The following is a 12,601-nucleotide window of genomic DNA, read 5'->3' on the forward strand; positions in this document are numbered from 1 at the left end:
TATGTGTATGCTATGGACTTGGTTGAGCATAGAAGAGGTCGCTCTTTCTCTGGCCACACAGGCTTTGCAGAGTAGAACATAGGTGATGTCATACACAAAAGCACTAGGTAGAGAATACAACTAATTGACGATGATTAAACGATTTAACTAATGCAACTAATATGCTTTCCATCGATCCATGCAAGATCTAGAGCAAGCATGAGCATGAGCACCACGTGAGCACGTAGTGCTATTATGATGGAAGATGATTTAATGTTAAAATTACTATTTTCATATGTCATGCAAAAGAAATTTATCACGATCATGTCGTGAAATAAATTTACAGGGTCGAAATACTTTGATCTCTCGAGGATATGCACTACCTAGAAGGAAATCTACACGCTTAATTAATTATTGTAGCCAAAATAAGGTTTTGGTGCCCTATTTTACTAATAAACATAGTATGGTATACTAGTATATTAATATTTAAATAGGAAATTTCACACATACCCATGCTTAATTAATTATTGTAGCCAAAATAAGGTTTTGGTGCCCTATTTTACTAATAAACATAGTATGGTATACTAGTATATTAATATTTAAATAGGAAATTTCACACATACCCATGCTATAAGTTTAGCCAAAGTTGCCTTAAGAAGGTTTTGCCCTCGGAAGCGTTTTTAATTACAGAACCTCGATTGCGAAGCGGTAAGGTTCCATGGCACCATGTGAAGGTTAGGATTTATACAGAAGGTTTAGGCAGGCCCAACCGGCGCAGATGAGGGATTGCAGAGATGCGTATACAGAGGTGGATTAGGGTTCACACGCCGGATTAGGTTTCTCAGAGACATGGATTAGGGTTTGCGGAGCCGTAAATTAGGGTTCGTACAGACGCGGATTGGGGCATAGGGGTTTACACAGACCGAGAACTGCTGCGGAGAAACCTTCAAACAGCACAGGAGCTTTTAAAGGGCACGATTTAAGGTTTACCCAGACGCGGGTTAGGGTACACGCAGACACATTAAGGAACTTTTCGGGGCAGAAGCCTCTAAAAAGGAGAGGGAAGGCATCAGTAGACATGGCAAGTGGAATCTGCAGCACCTTCTTTCAGTGAGTGGCCATTGTTTTCCCTCCCTTCAGCTTTTGGAAGCTGTAGTATGGAAATGGTGGGCATCATGGCCGCAGGGAGTCTTAGAGAGCAGGTTATGGCCCTTCTCAACGATGCAAGGATGCAAGGGGATATTTCTGCAAAGACGGACTTGCTCAAACGCGTGAAGGAGATTGTTATGTACCGTGATACGTTACTTCTTGCAGAGTTTGTCCCCCAGTTCATGGAATTTCAGACCGACATAGCCAGCTCAGTCAGGAGCTACCTTGCCCAGTATGCACCCTTTCTTTTATTCTTTGTTCAAATTTTGCTAGAATCTGATTTAGGGTTTTATGGGCATTTGAGCAGATACCCCCTTTTTCTAGCTTTGGTGCAAGTACTTATATTTCTTATATGAGTTTGACAATGTATCAAATTTTGTTAACGTCCCTTAAAGTCTAATGAAGTCTAGGAACGATTTGCCTCTGCAAGCCCGGTTAGTGGAAGTCCAGGGCCTATTCCTTCAGCTGGTAGGAAGATGGACATGTGTTTGGGAACATGCTTAACAGGCCCGCCTGAATGCACCTGCCTACCCAATACTGGTCAATCCAAGTTGTTGCAGAATCTCTGTGAAATGCTGGTTAAGGAAGAACAAGCTTTTTGCTGAAATTGGCACTTGTGGCTGCAGAGAGTTGCAAGGATTGGGTGCTGTAGCTCCAATTGCAGGAATAGGACTGTCCAAACTGTCACTGAATCATCTTGCTCCAAAATCCGATGTCCAACAATGTCCGAGTGTAAGTTTGCTCATGATAGAGGTACCCACAAGAGAGAGCAGCAAGGCTTAGACGACAGTCGCAACAAGGATGACAGCCATGTGTTGTTAAAAAAAAGAGAAAAAGGCTGTCCATTTGTAACAAATGTGACATAGGCAACTAGTTAGAAACATTGTGCATCAATGGGACAATGATTCACATGAAGATCTTGTCAGAGAAACAAGAGGGTGATGTGTGGCTGTGTGCACAAACTCAGATACACACAAGTGTGGAAGCGTGTTTAATGACCCAAAGATGCACATACAATTCACGAGATTGTGATCAACTAATGTCAAAACATTAAATGCCTGGAAGGTGGAACAACATGGACAAAATCGAAGTACTAAACACAATGTAATGCCCAAAAAATTTGTCTCCTTTTTTGAAGCATAACACGGAGCTGCAACCTCTCTTTGAGTGTGCTGCAGTGAGAGTCTTCAAGGCAGCAACTAGTATGCAGGAGATGCAGGAGCTATAAGGTATAAACTGGCTGAATATGAGTGTATCAACAAAGGGGCAAAATGATGAAGAGGGGTGCCTTTATATAGGCGATGGAGAGACACTTCGGATAGAGCAGGTCGGCCACCATAGATAGAAAGTCGGGCTGGTCTAGTTGTAAGTGCTAGCCTTCATCATGGCTGAGTCTGTCCTTCACCTTCGGAGAAGTGATAGAAACTTAGCTCGTTGGTCTCTGTATAAAAATTGTGTCCTCCTGGGGTTAGGACGATTTTTTATATATATGTAAACTTGCACCTACTTTGGGGCGCTAATGACGTGAGTAGGGATGTTGTAGCACCTAGTCCATGCTATGCATGATGAAGTTGATGATCTTATACTTCATGATTGGACAATCTTTGAGGTAAAGTTCGCACTTTTGGTATTCTTGTCTTTTCTTGTTTTCATAGTTGTTTCTCATACCGGTACGAATGGGTTCGTACGGTACGATTTTTTTTATTTTTTATTTTTTATTTTTTTCTTCTCCCCTCCCCTCCCTAAAAAAATTTTTTCCTTGAAAAAAAAATTCCAAATGCTTTAAAAAAATATAGAAACCCTGACGAAGATCCCAAATGCTCGCAATACTTCGCAACTTTCATGTCCACTCAGCATTCCATATGGGGTTGTTGAGAGACCTAAAAAATCTGGCGAGGTAGACTGGTAGTGTACACTTGATTTGTAGGATGAGAGAATCTTGCTACATCACTTGGAGATCCTTGGTATAGGTAGGCTAGACAGTTAGATTCTCAAGTTATGTAGGAGGGAGAAGATTTGGACATGGCCATTTTGATCTAGAGAGGAGTCCCTAAACCTATCACATTGCTCGTATTTGTGCAAGGAAGGTCCCTTAGTCATAAACGCTACACTGGGAGACCTTTGGTATTGCATTACCCATCCAGGTTCTTTTTTGGAGACAATCGGGAGATCCAACTGGGAGAGACACATATCCATGTTCTGGTTCCTCAAGCACTGTAGACTCCTCCCCTCCCAACCTTCCCTCACATTCAAGCTTGAAGCGCCATAGGTTGTAAGTGTAAAAAATAAAAACCGTATTTTATCGTACGGTATCCGAAAATTTCATATTGTACCAAAAATTTCCATATGGTATCGTATTTTCGTACCGTGACAACTATGCTTGTTTTGTTTTAGTGAATTAGTCATTTAAAGTTTGTTTTGCTAATTAGTCACATTAAAAAAATTTGTTCAGCTTGTTTGTTAGAAATTCTTTTGTTGTGGTTCAATAAAGAATTTGTGTGTGTGTATGTGGGCATGTGTGATTTAGTTATGTATTTGTCTATTTTTGCAAGTTATTATTACTATTATTATTATTATTATTTTTTCTCGGGTGTCTGTGAAGAAACATCACTTTTCTAGCCCTAAAAAGGGATTTTCTGGATTATTTTATATTTTATATTTTTGAGGTTTTTTGTCTTGGCTGCTGGCCTACACCTTTATGGTGACCGACCAGCACCCCTCTCTACTATAAATAGCATTGCCTCATACCTCATCAAGGCAGTACCACTTCATTGCCATATCAGGTACCATCTGGCCGCCTTCCCTAGGGGTCCACTGTGCGTTTTCCTCTGCTGGTCCAGGCCTCCATCTGGAGGACTCACATCAGCCAACATCAGGCTGTATTCTGGCGCTTGCATCAGGCCTACATCAGCTCACATCTGCGTTTCACCTCAGCATATGCCAGCGCCTACTTCAGAGCACATATCAGCATTTATACATTAGCTTACATCAGCGTTTTGCTTCAGTAGACACCTGCGTTTTGCTGCAGCTCACATCAGCTTGTCCTCAGGCTTACATCTGCGTTTACATCAGGTGTACATCAGTGTTTATCATCTAAGCCTTACATCGTTTACATGAGCCTATCCTCAGGCTTACATCTGTGCATACATTTGGGCTGACATCAGCCTTACTTCAGCGCTTACATCTGGGCTAACATTAGCGTTTATCTTCAGCCTCACATCAGCCTTACATCGGGACAGCAGCCCTCTCTGCTACATCGGGGCAGCAGCCCTCTTTGCTACTTCGGGACGAAGCCCTCTCTCCTTCAGGTACGCAGCACCCGTGTCACCAGAGCTTGCACCACTTGGGACGGCAGCCCTCTCTGCTTCAGGTACGCAGCACCTGTGTCATCAGAGACTGCACCACCATCATCGTATCGACGTTACCTTTTTCCGCTGCCACTATCACCTCGAGTGCTTTGCCTCACATCGACGCGAGCCTTCGTCATCGACCGTGCTTCAGCTCCGACGTCCTTCTCTGCTTCTGCACTGGTCTTCTTTTTGCTCAAAGTCACCTCTCATTTGAGGACTCTTGTACATATCTGCACTCACCTTTTTATATATATTCACTCACATATTTCATGCTGTGTGGTTTTACTCTGATCTCTCGTATTTTTGGTCCTTCCATCCTTTTGTCCTCATAGTGTCTCTATTAAGCCTTTTTATTTATTTATTTTGGTGATTATCTTCTTTCTTTTAAAATTATTCGTAAGTTTAGATTCATCTGGCCTTGTGACGATATATATAATTCGATGGCTGGGATTTATTTTCCCAAGACCGAAGACCATGATGGACATGTGGTTGTCTTTGAGAGCTAAAGGCTGCAACATGCCGAGAAACACTTGTAGGTTTATGAGAAAGAACGCCTAGCCGTAATTCATGCTTTGACTTCATGGAAGCATTATTTGCTTGGGGCTGATTTCATAGTGAAGACGGATCATCAAAGTTTGAGATATTTTCTAAAACTAGGCTTTCCGAGAAGCATATGAGGTGGGCAAACTTTTTGTCCATGTTTCATTTCAGATTATCCATACACTTGGAAAGAAGAATGTGGTTGCAGATGCTCTATCTAGGAGATCACATGTACATTCAACGACCATTGCCTATCATAGAGAGTTGGATTCCATGAGAGATCACTATGTGCATGATGAAGACTTTGGTGGAATAATGAATTATGCGGAAGCTACAAGATGGTTAGATACTTAATCACTATTCCTTGAAACAGGGATATTTGATGATGGATACACGACTGTGGATTGCCTTGATGGTCTTCCTTACTGGAATGAAGTGAGCTTGCTTATTGAACCTGTCCATGATGGTGCAAGTACCATCATTCTTAAACTTTGACTTTGGCAAGTCAAAAATGAAGTCTATTGCTATACTTTCCCATGGCCTCTCGGGCATGGGTAGAGACATAAGCAGTCCTGGAGTCTTTTGATGATTATACTTAACCTTTGGACAAGTCAAACACTTGGATACATACTTGTCAATATCCTTTCTCATGCGAGGCCAATAGAAGTAGCGTTCCAATGCCTGCATTGTAAAAGAAATATCTCTATGCTCTGCATAAGGTGGTGCATGTGACTCTTCAATCACTTTTTGCCTCAAATCCTTCGTTACGCATAAGGTGTTCAAACATCATGGAATGCCCAAGTCTATTGTTGGTGATTGAGATCCCATGACCACCAGTTTGTTTTGGAGGGCATTGTTTGATAATATGGGGACGAAATTGGAATTTTCTTCCTCGTATCATCCTTAGACGGATGGCCAGAGTGAGAGCAAATTCAGCCATATTGGATTTGTTCAAGTGCTATGTGGTAGAACAGAAAACGGAGTGGGAGAAGTATCTTCCACTAGTAGAGTTTGCCTACAACAATACAGTGCATAGGTCCACAGGAAAGGCACCGTTTGAGGTTGTTTATGGCAAAGTTATACTATCACCACTTCTATGGACTAAGGATGAGATCTTTGTAGGAGATGAGTATGTCACAGATTTGGATACGGCTTTTGCAGAGGTGTGGACAGCCATAGAGAGGTCAAGGGCTAAGCAGAAAAAGGCTGCAGATAAGCATAGAAGGGCGGTGGAGTACAAGGAGGTGATTGGGTATTGTTGAACTTTGAGAAAGCAACGCTTCGCAAGAAGAAGGGCAAAGAGAAGGTTTATCCTAAGTTGTCCAATAGGTACGATGGATCTTTCCAAATGTTGGAAAAGATTAGTGATGTGGCTTTAAGACTAGCATTACCTGATCATTGGAGGATTCACAATGCTTTTCATGTGAGTCTCCTAAGAGCTTATAAGGGTCCTGAACCTTTGGAACCAGTGAACGAGGATCCACCAGAAGTTGAAGAGCTAAAGGAAGTTCTTCAACCAGGGTAGATTGTCTTTCATAAGGAATGAAGGGGATCACATGGCAAGGTTACTAAAAAGTACCTTGTCAAGTCTAAGAATTATTCGGCTATGGATGCCAAGTGGGTGGATGAGAACTTTTTTGCGGAGTATCCATAGGTCTTACAGACATATCAGGAAGCTTTTTAGCTAAGGACAACTGATTAGAAGCCGAGCAACTTTAAGATTGAACAACACTAAATCTTTTGTACGAGTCATGGGACTAGCCATCTCATGGAGGCACTATTTATTAGTGAAGGAAATCAGAACTGAGTACATGAATTTGAATACTGTTAGTCTACCATAGTCAGACACTGACATGGGTTGTTGGACTACAGTAGGAACTGGTGTAAAAACCAAGAAATTGGTGCCAAAACCAAGGAACTGTTTGTGCATTCATTTATTTATTTGATTTATGCTTGTGAGCATATTTGTGTATGTGTGCCAAGGGTCGAAGACGCCCCGTTAAACCCAAGGACGAGCATGTGTGCTCGTGTTTGTATCTTCTGAGTCCTGACATGTAACGGGTGCGTGTTGATCTTGACAGGAAGAGAATCATGCTGGGAAACTAGAGGTGCAAGGGGTGGAAGTACTCGCCAAAGAGAACAAACCCAAGGTCACTCTATGTGAAGGGTGAAAACCGTGAGGGCAAGATGCTCCCCAAGCCAAGCACAAGAGAAGAGGACATTCCGCATGAAGAACCATGTCTCGAGCTAGAGAGAGAAGAGCTAAGCCCACAAAAAAAGCAGAGAAAAGAAAGACCTAACAATTGAGGACAACTGTTTAATAAGTTGGGGGATGTCACCGAAGCATCAAAATACAGGTTGCCGATATGCGGAAATGCAACGCGTGCGCACAAAAAAAAAGTTTTGGAAAAAAGTGTTGTGGGAAAAAAAAGGTGGCATGGCAAGATAACAGCGCAAGGTCACCTTACAGTTGGAATGATGCGACTAGCTTTTGGAAAGCAAAAGATTGAAAGCTTTTTAAATACTAAAAAGAGAGGAGCTTTTATTATTAAAAAGATGCTTTTTGGACTATAAGTGAGTTTTAAAGCGCTTTTCTCAAGTCCTTTTTGGCAAGAACTATAAATTCAGCTATTCTTTCATTGTTGAGACGTGTAAAAAGACAAGAGAGCTCTCTAGCTCTAAGAACTTGTATTCAAGACTCCTCCAAGGAGTTTTATCTATATAACTTGGTGAGGGTGGGGGTCGGCCTAAGGCAATTTTGACTCCTAGTGTGGTGTTGTCTCTCTCTACTCTCTGTCTTTTGATAATTTTCAGATTTTCTCAAGGTTTTACGCGTGAAATTGTTGTTTTCTTGAAGATAAGCTAAGTACCCATGCCAGAGCCCTTACGAAGGCCTGTTTCAATTTCCAACACCCAAAAGCTCACTGTTGAAGCCACACCAGAAGCGTGGGCATACCCACATGTAGAATAGCCTACTGTACGTTCTGAACATGCTACAACCCACTCTTTATCTCCTTTGTAGCAAGATATATGCAACCACCGCCTTCTCGCACGTCTCCTTAGGGCTTGACTCCTCCCCCTTTCTCTCTGCCATGCACACATGCATGACCTAGAGCACAAAAGGCCTAGAAAGGTAATCGGTCATCTGAAAAGGAAAGCTGGGGATAAAAACCATGCTCTGCTTATGCCTAAATAACCATCTTAGGCTCTATTTAGGCGCTATGGATTTCTGTATGGCTTCATGGACATGGTACAGATGCCCGTACATTGGTACAACCTATATGGACACAGGTCGTACAATCCTATACAACTCGTGTCCTCAAAGGAGCACCAAAAATTGCGAAAAAATCATGAAAAAACTTTGTTTTTGGGAGAGAAATTCTCGGTTATTTTTCGCTTCATGATTGCCTCCCTTCCACGTAAAATCTTTGCGCACACAGATTCACCACCTGTGGAAGCTCTTGGAGGTGACCCTACGACATAGGCAGAAAAGCACACTGTAATTCCCACATAGCTATTGTGCCTCAAAAGCACTTAGTTGAACAGGTTTGGCTTTGATACCAATGTTAGGACCACATACTTGAAACCTTGCTAGGGTTAGAATAACCGCATCAAATCCGAGATCGATGAGATTGCGATATATTGTGGCTAGCGACTCTCCTCTGAGCCGTAGGTTGTCTTCCGGAACCACGCCCCGATCCTGAGGTCAAATTTGTCGTGAGTTAGCCAATCCACGATAGTGCGCCTTGGCATCCCATACACCTGCGTGCCTGCCTGCTTGCTTGTAGCTACTCGTGCCTTGGAGACCTCCCTCTCCGGGTGCATACCTCATAATAAGCATAAGTGAACACAAACTCATTTATATAGTAATAACCAGACTATATTGGGCCCATTGCTTTTATTAGTAAGCCCTTAGCCATAATTAGCCTCCAGTTAGCATTTTATTGACTCTAGGCGAAGCTAGACCTCATCCTTGCTAGCCCTTAGCCCTGGGTCCTATCAGCCCCTACACCCGGATAAGCCCTAACCCTAATCTTGGTTTAGCACATTCGCTTAACCCCAGGGTATCCTAACCCCTAGCTAACATTGGCCGAAGGCCCCGTTAGGGATGTAACATTTGGGTTTTGCAACCTTCTTCTATCACGTGCTTTTCAATCCCTTGGTTTTGTAACCTACAAACAGGTCCATTTTCTTTTGGATCTGTTTTTTCCTCGATAGGAGAGCTCATAACATATGCAATGTTGTGTAGAGAAAGTATTAATCTCAAAACACATGTGACGTCCATAATTATCTTGCTGTTAAAACAGCTCAAGATCAAACCTCTATCAAGCTCTTGCATGTATGTTGAAATAAGTTTCTATTAAACAATTCAAGATAGTTTTTGTCAAGCTCAAGGCTTTGTTATCAAATTATATATTGGAAGGTTTTAACTAAGTATATTCCCTGCTTGACAGGATCATAGAAGAAATAGGCTTAAAGCACTTAGAATATACAGTATTGATGGTTCCTGTACTTCTAGCTTTGATACGGGATGACATACCAGCAGTTGTACGGCGTGCCATCTCAGCTGGTTCAAATCTCTTCAGAAATGTATTCCAGCAAATGGCTATGCAGGTACCAGACTCTCTCTCTCTCTCTCTCTCTGTGTGTGTGTGTGTGTGTGTGTGCGCAAATATGGTGATCTTAATGTGAAGGGTAGCATACATTTGAGCTTCATTATGTAGCTAATTGAGCACTGCATTTCATTCCCAAAGACCTGCTCATCTATTTGCAAGTATCCAGCTCTCACCTTTGTTTTTTTTTTTTTGGGTGTGAAAGGGCATCTGTGCTGGACACGTGGACAAAAGGCTGGAGGAGTCTTGGCTTTGTATGACCACTCTCAAGGATGCTATTTATGCAACCGCTCGAGAGGTCCTCTAGTGCAACATAGCATTGCTATTTTGGTATCCAGCTTTTCTTTCTGCCTTCAAGACTTGTTGCTATTGCTCATATGTGCTTTTTAGATGGGGCTGCAGGGCAAGAATGATGGTGTGCGGTTGCTGACTATAAAGTTCATAGAAATGACTATTTTCCTTTTCACGCCCGATCCCAATGGCTCTTTGCTGCCTCCTCCACAACAGAACTGGGATGGTGAGTGACAAGTTGCTTACGCATGAGGAAGAGCTTTTCCCAGCATTGTAGTATTGAACTTTTCAAATGTTTTTTTTTGAGTAGGGCGTGGATTCAATATTGCTTGGCTAGTTGGAGGACATCCAGTTCTTGATGCCGGAGCACTGGCGCAGGAAGCTGATGGAAACCTGGCACACTTACTGGACCAACTTCAAGCACAAGATTTCCCCAAGCTCCTGGGGCCTGTCGCCATCGTGCTTGTGAACAGGTTAGCTGGCTGCAGAAATCTGTAAGTAATGTGATGCAAGGAGTTGCTGATCTCTGACTTGATGGAAATCTGCTGTTCAGTTTGGCCTCTATTGCTAAGCGGAGGTCTGCCATGTATGGGCGAGTCGTGCCTGTCTTGACTGGACTTGGGCCCACCTGCGAGGGGATAAGAGGACCACAAAGGGCAAGTGTCGTTCATGCAGTTAAAAACGCCTTACTTAATCTCCTCAAGTGTACACATTCTGGAGCTGGACTTGTAAGTGCTACTATTGCTGTGGTGTTAGTCTTTAAGCCTTGTGAACATCTTTGTTGATGGGCTGGTCACCAACTTGCTGTTTCAGTGTGTATGCAAACACAAATGCTTTGGGTGGTGATGACCTTATCTTGTTATTATTTGTTTTGGTTAAAACTCCTTGAAGTTTTTTTGCATGGGCTTATCTCCTTGTAGGAGGCGTTAGTGGGAAATTGAACCCTCACCATGAGGCTGGGAGTGGTGAGTTGTAAGCTTTTTTACTAGCACAGCTTTTGCTCATAGGCCAGCTTATTAGATTTCATGGTGGGTTTCCTAATAAGCAGTTGCTTATCCTCCTTATTTAATGATGAAGATGATTAGATTCACTGTCATAGCATAATGAAAATCCACTCCTTGAGAGGTGTAGCCAGCACTCGAGCCTCTAGCCTTGTGCAAATCTGCTGCAAGGAATATAGCAGAGTAGCAGTCACACTTTTCTTCTATCATCAAAGAAAGTACTCGGGCTTATTGAAGGTAGGCAGCATACACGACCTCAGTCCTGCTCCTCTTTTGCCAAATCATACAGAGAATGAGATTGTAATAGTAAAGAGGTACCACTAGGAAGTTCTGATGGGGTATGTTTGGAATGCCAAGCTTGCCTTCATAGTCCTTCGCCGTTTTTTATATAAGAGTTCAAGAATCCTTTCCATTAGCAGTCATATAATTAGTGCATGTTTATTTATCAAATACCCCTAGTGTATGTTACCACCCCTTGGCAGGTGTATGTTACCACCCTAAAGATCATAATGTGGGTGCGTGTATTTTCAGGCTAGGCTTATATGCAGGGTGACCCAGAATGGGAGGCACAATGAATATGAGTGACTTATGAGTGCTTATTGGCAAGAATCAATTTGAAAAGCTACGACTAGCTATATTTATTAATAGTCCAAGCCTGATATAAGTGATTCCCAAGGGGATCATGTTGGAAATCATTGCACCACTCTCGTCATGTTGACTGCATGGGTACCCAATAGCTCCATATCGTAAGGCTTCCTTATGAGGAGAACCCGCTATGTGGTGGAGTAGCACGGACACGTAGCAAAGTCCGGTTCGGATATTGGGGTGGGGCCATATGTGGCCGGATGGTTAAGAGGTGGCTTAGGTAGGTTTGGCATCATGCTAAATAGGTTACATGCAATTGCGGGATCATGGATGATCTACCCATATCGGACCATACTAAGGGTAGAGGGAGATCTTTTTGGGAGTTGAGACACACTGGGCTGTGGGACCTTGAATGCGTCTGTTTTATTACCCCAGTTGGGTAATATGGTATGTTGGGTCTAGTCAAACTCAACCTAGAGGAGCCAACCTAGCATACAACTGCCTTTGGGTACTATATATGGATGGGTTTGGCAGCTTCCATCAGATTCCATTTTTAGATCTATCTTCACTGCTTTGTGTGTCCTTCTTTCATAGTGCATACAGTCCTCCGTCGCTGTGTCCTTCCATATTGCCATCTAAGCTTCACCACAGGAGCACATGGGTGGGAGGTAGTTGCCATCAGTTGTAATCCTTGCAATCTCTATCTTGCGAAGTTCTTGTTTTCTATGAAGGTCGTACTGTTTGTGTTAATGCACAAGTTGTAGTTTCTTATATGGTATTGGAGCTTGGGCTCTGATCAAGGCTTTGTGACAAGCTGCTGTGTGAAGGTAATTTGAAGAAATGGCTCAATGTGCAGGAAATGTTTCTTGAGCACAACCACCACTGTTTCGCAATGAAAGAAAGTTGGATAATATGAATTACACTCATTGGAAGTTCAAGATGAAGGCCTTCTTGTCTTCATATGAGTTGTGGTAGATAGTTAATTGGTTGGATGGGATGCCGGTTGCTATGCTAAATCTAGCAGATCCAACTCAAACAAATCCATCGGATCTTGCTCTTGCTTTGGCGTGGAGGAGGAGGGGTACATATTCTC

At 42.6% G+C, this 12,601-nt stretch overlaps 1 protein-coding gene across 3 annotated transcripts in view; it reads left to right on the plus strand.

Moving 5' to 3' along the window:
* Positions 1-596: 596 nt before the first annotated feature.
* Positions 597-12,601, plus strand: part of LOC147632748 (uncharacterized) — a 59,467-nt gene continuing 47,462 nt past the window's right edge. For all 3 annotated transcript variants that reach the window (XM_086807594.1, XM_086807596.1, XM_086807595.1), the window contains exons 1-6: positions 597-1,360; positions 9,473-9,632; positions 9,837-9,929; positions 10,034-10,148; positions 10,233-10,395; positions 10,476-10,650. In XM_086807594.1, coding sequence (XP_086663720.1) covers positions 1,137-1,360; positions 9,473-9,632; positions 9,837-9,929; positions 10,034-10,148; positions 10,233-10,395; positions 10,476-10,650 — 930 coding nt within the window. In that variant the 5' untranslated portion in view covers positions 597-1,136. The remainder of the gene's footprint in view (positions 1,361-9,472; positions 9,633-9,836; positions 9,930-10,033; positions 10,149-10,232; positions 10,396-10,475; positions 10,651-12,601) is intronic.

This window comes from Cibotium barometz, chromosome 13, assembly GCF_041138505.1.
Source record: "Cibotium barometz isolate CiBa-2024 chromosome 13, ASM4113850v1, whole genome shotgun sequence".
NCBI lineage: Eukaryota > Viridiplantae > Streptophyta > Polypodiopsida > Cyatheales > Cibotiaceae > Cibotium > Cibotium barometz.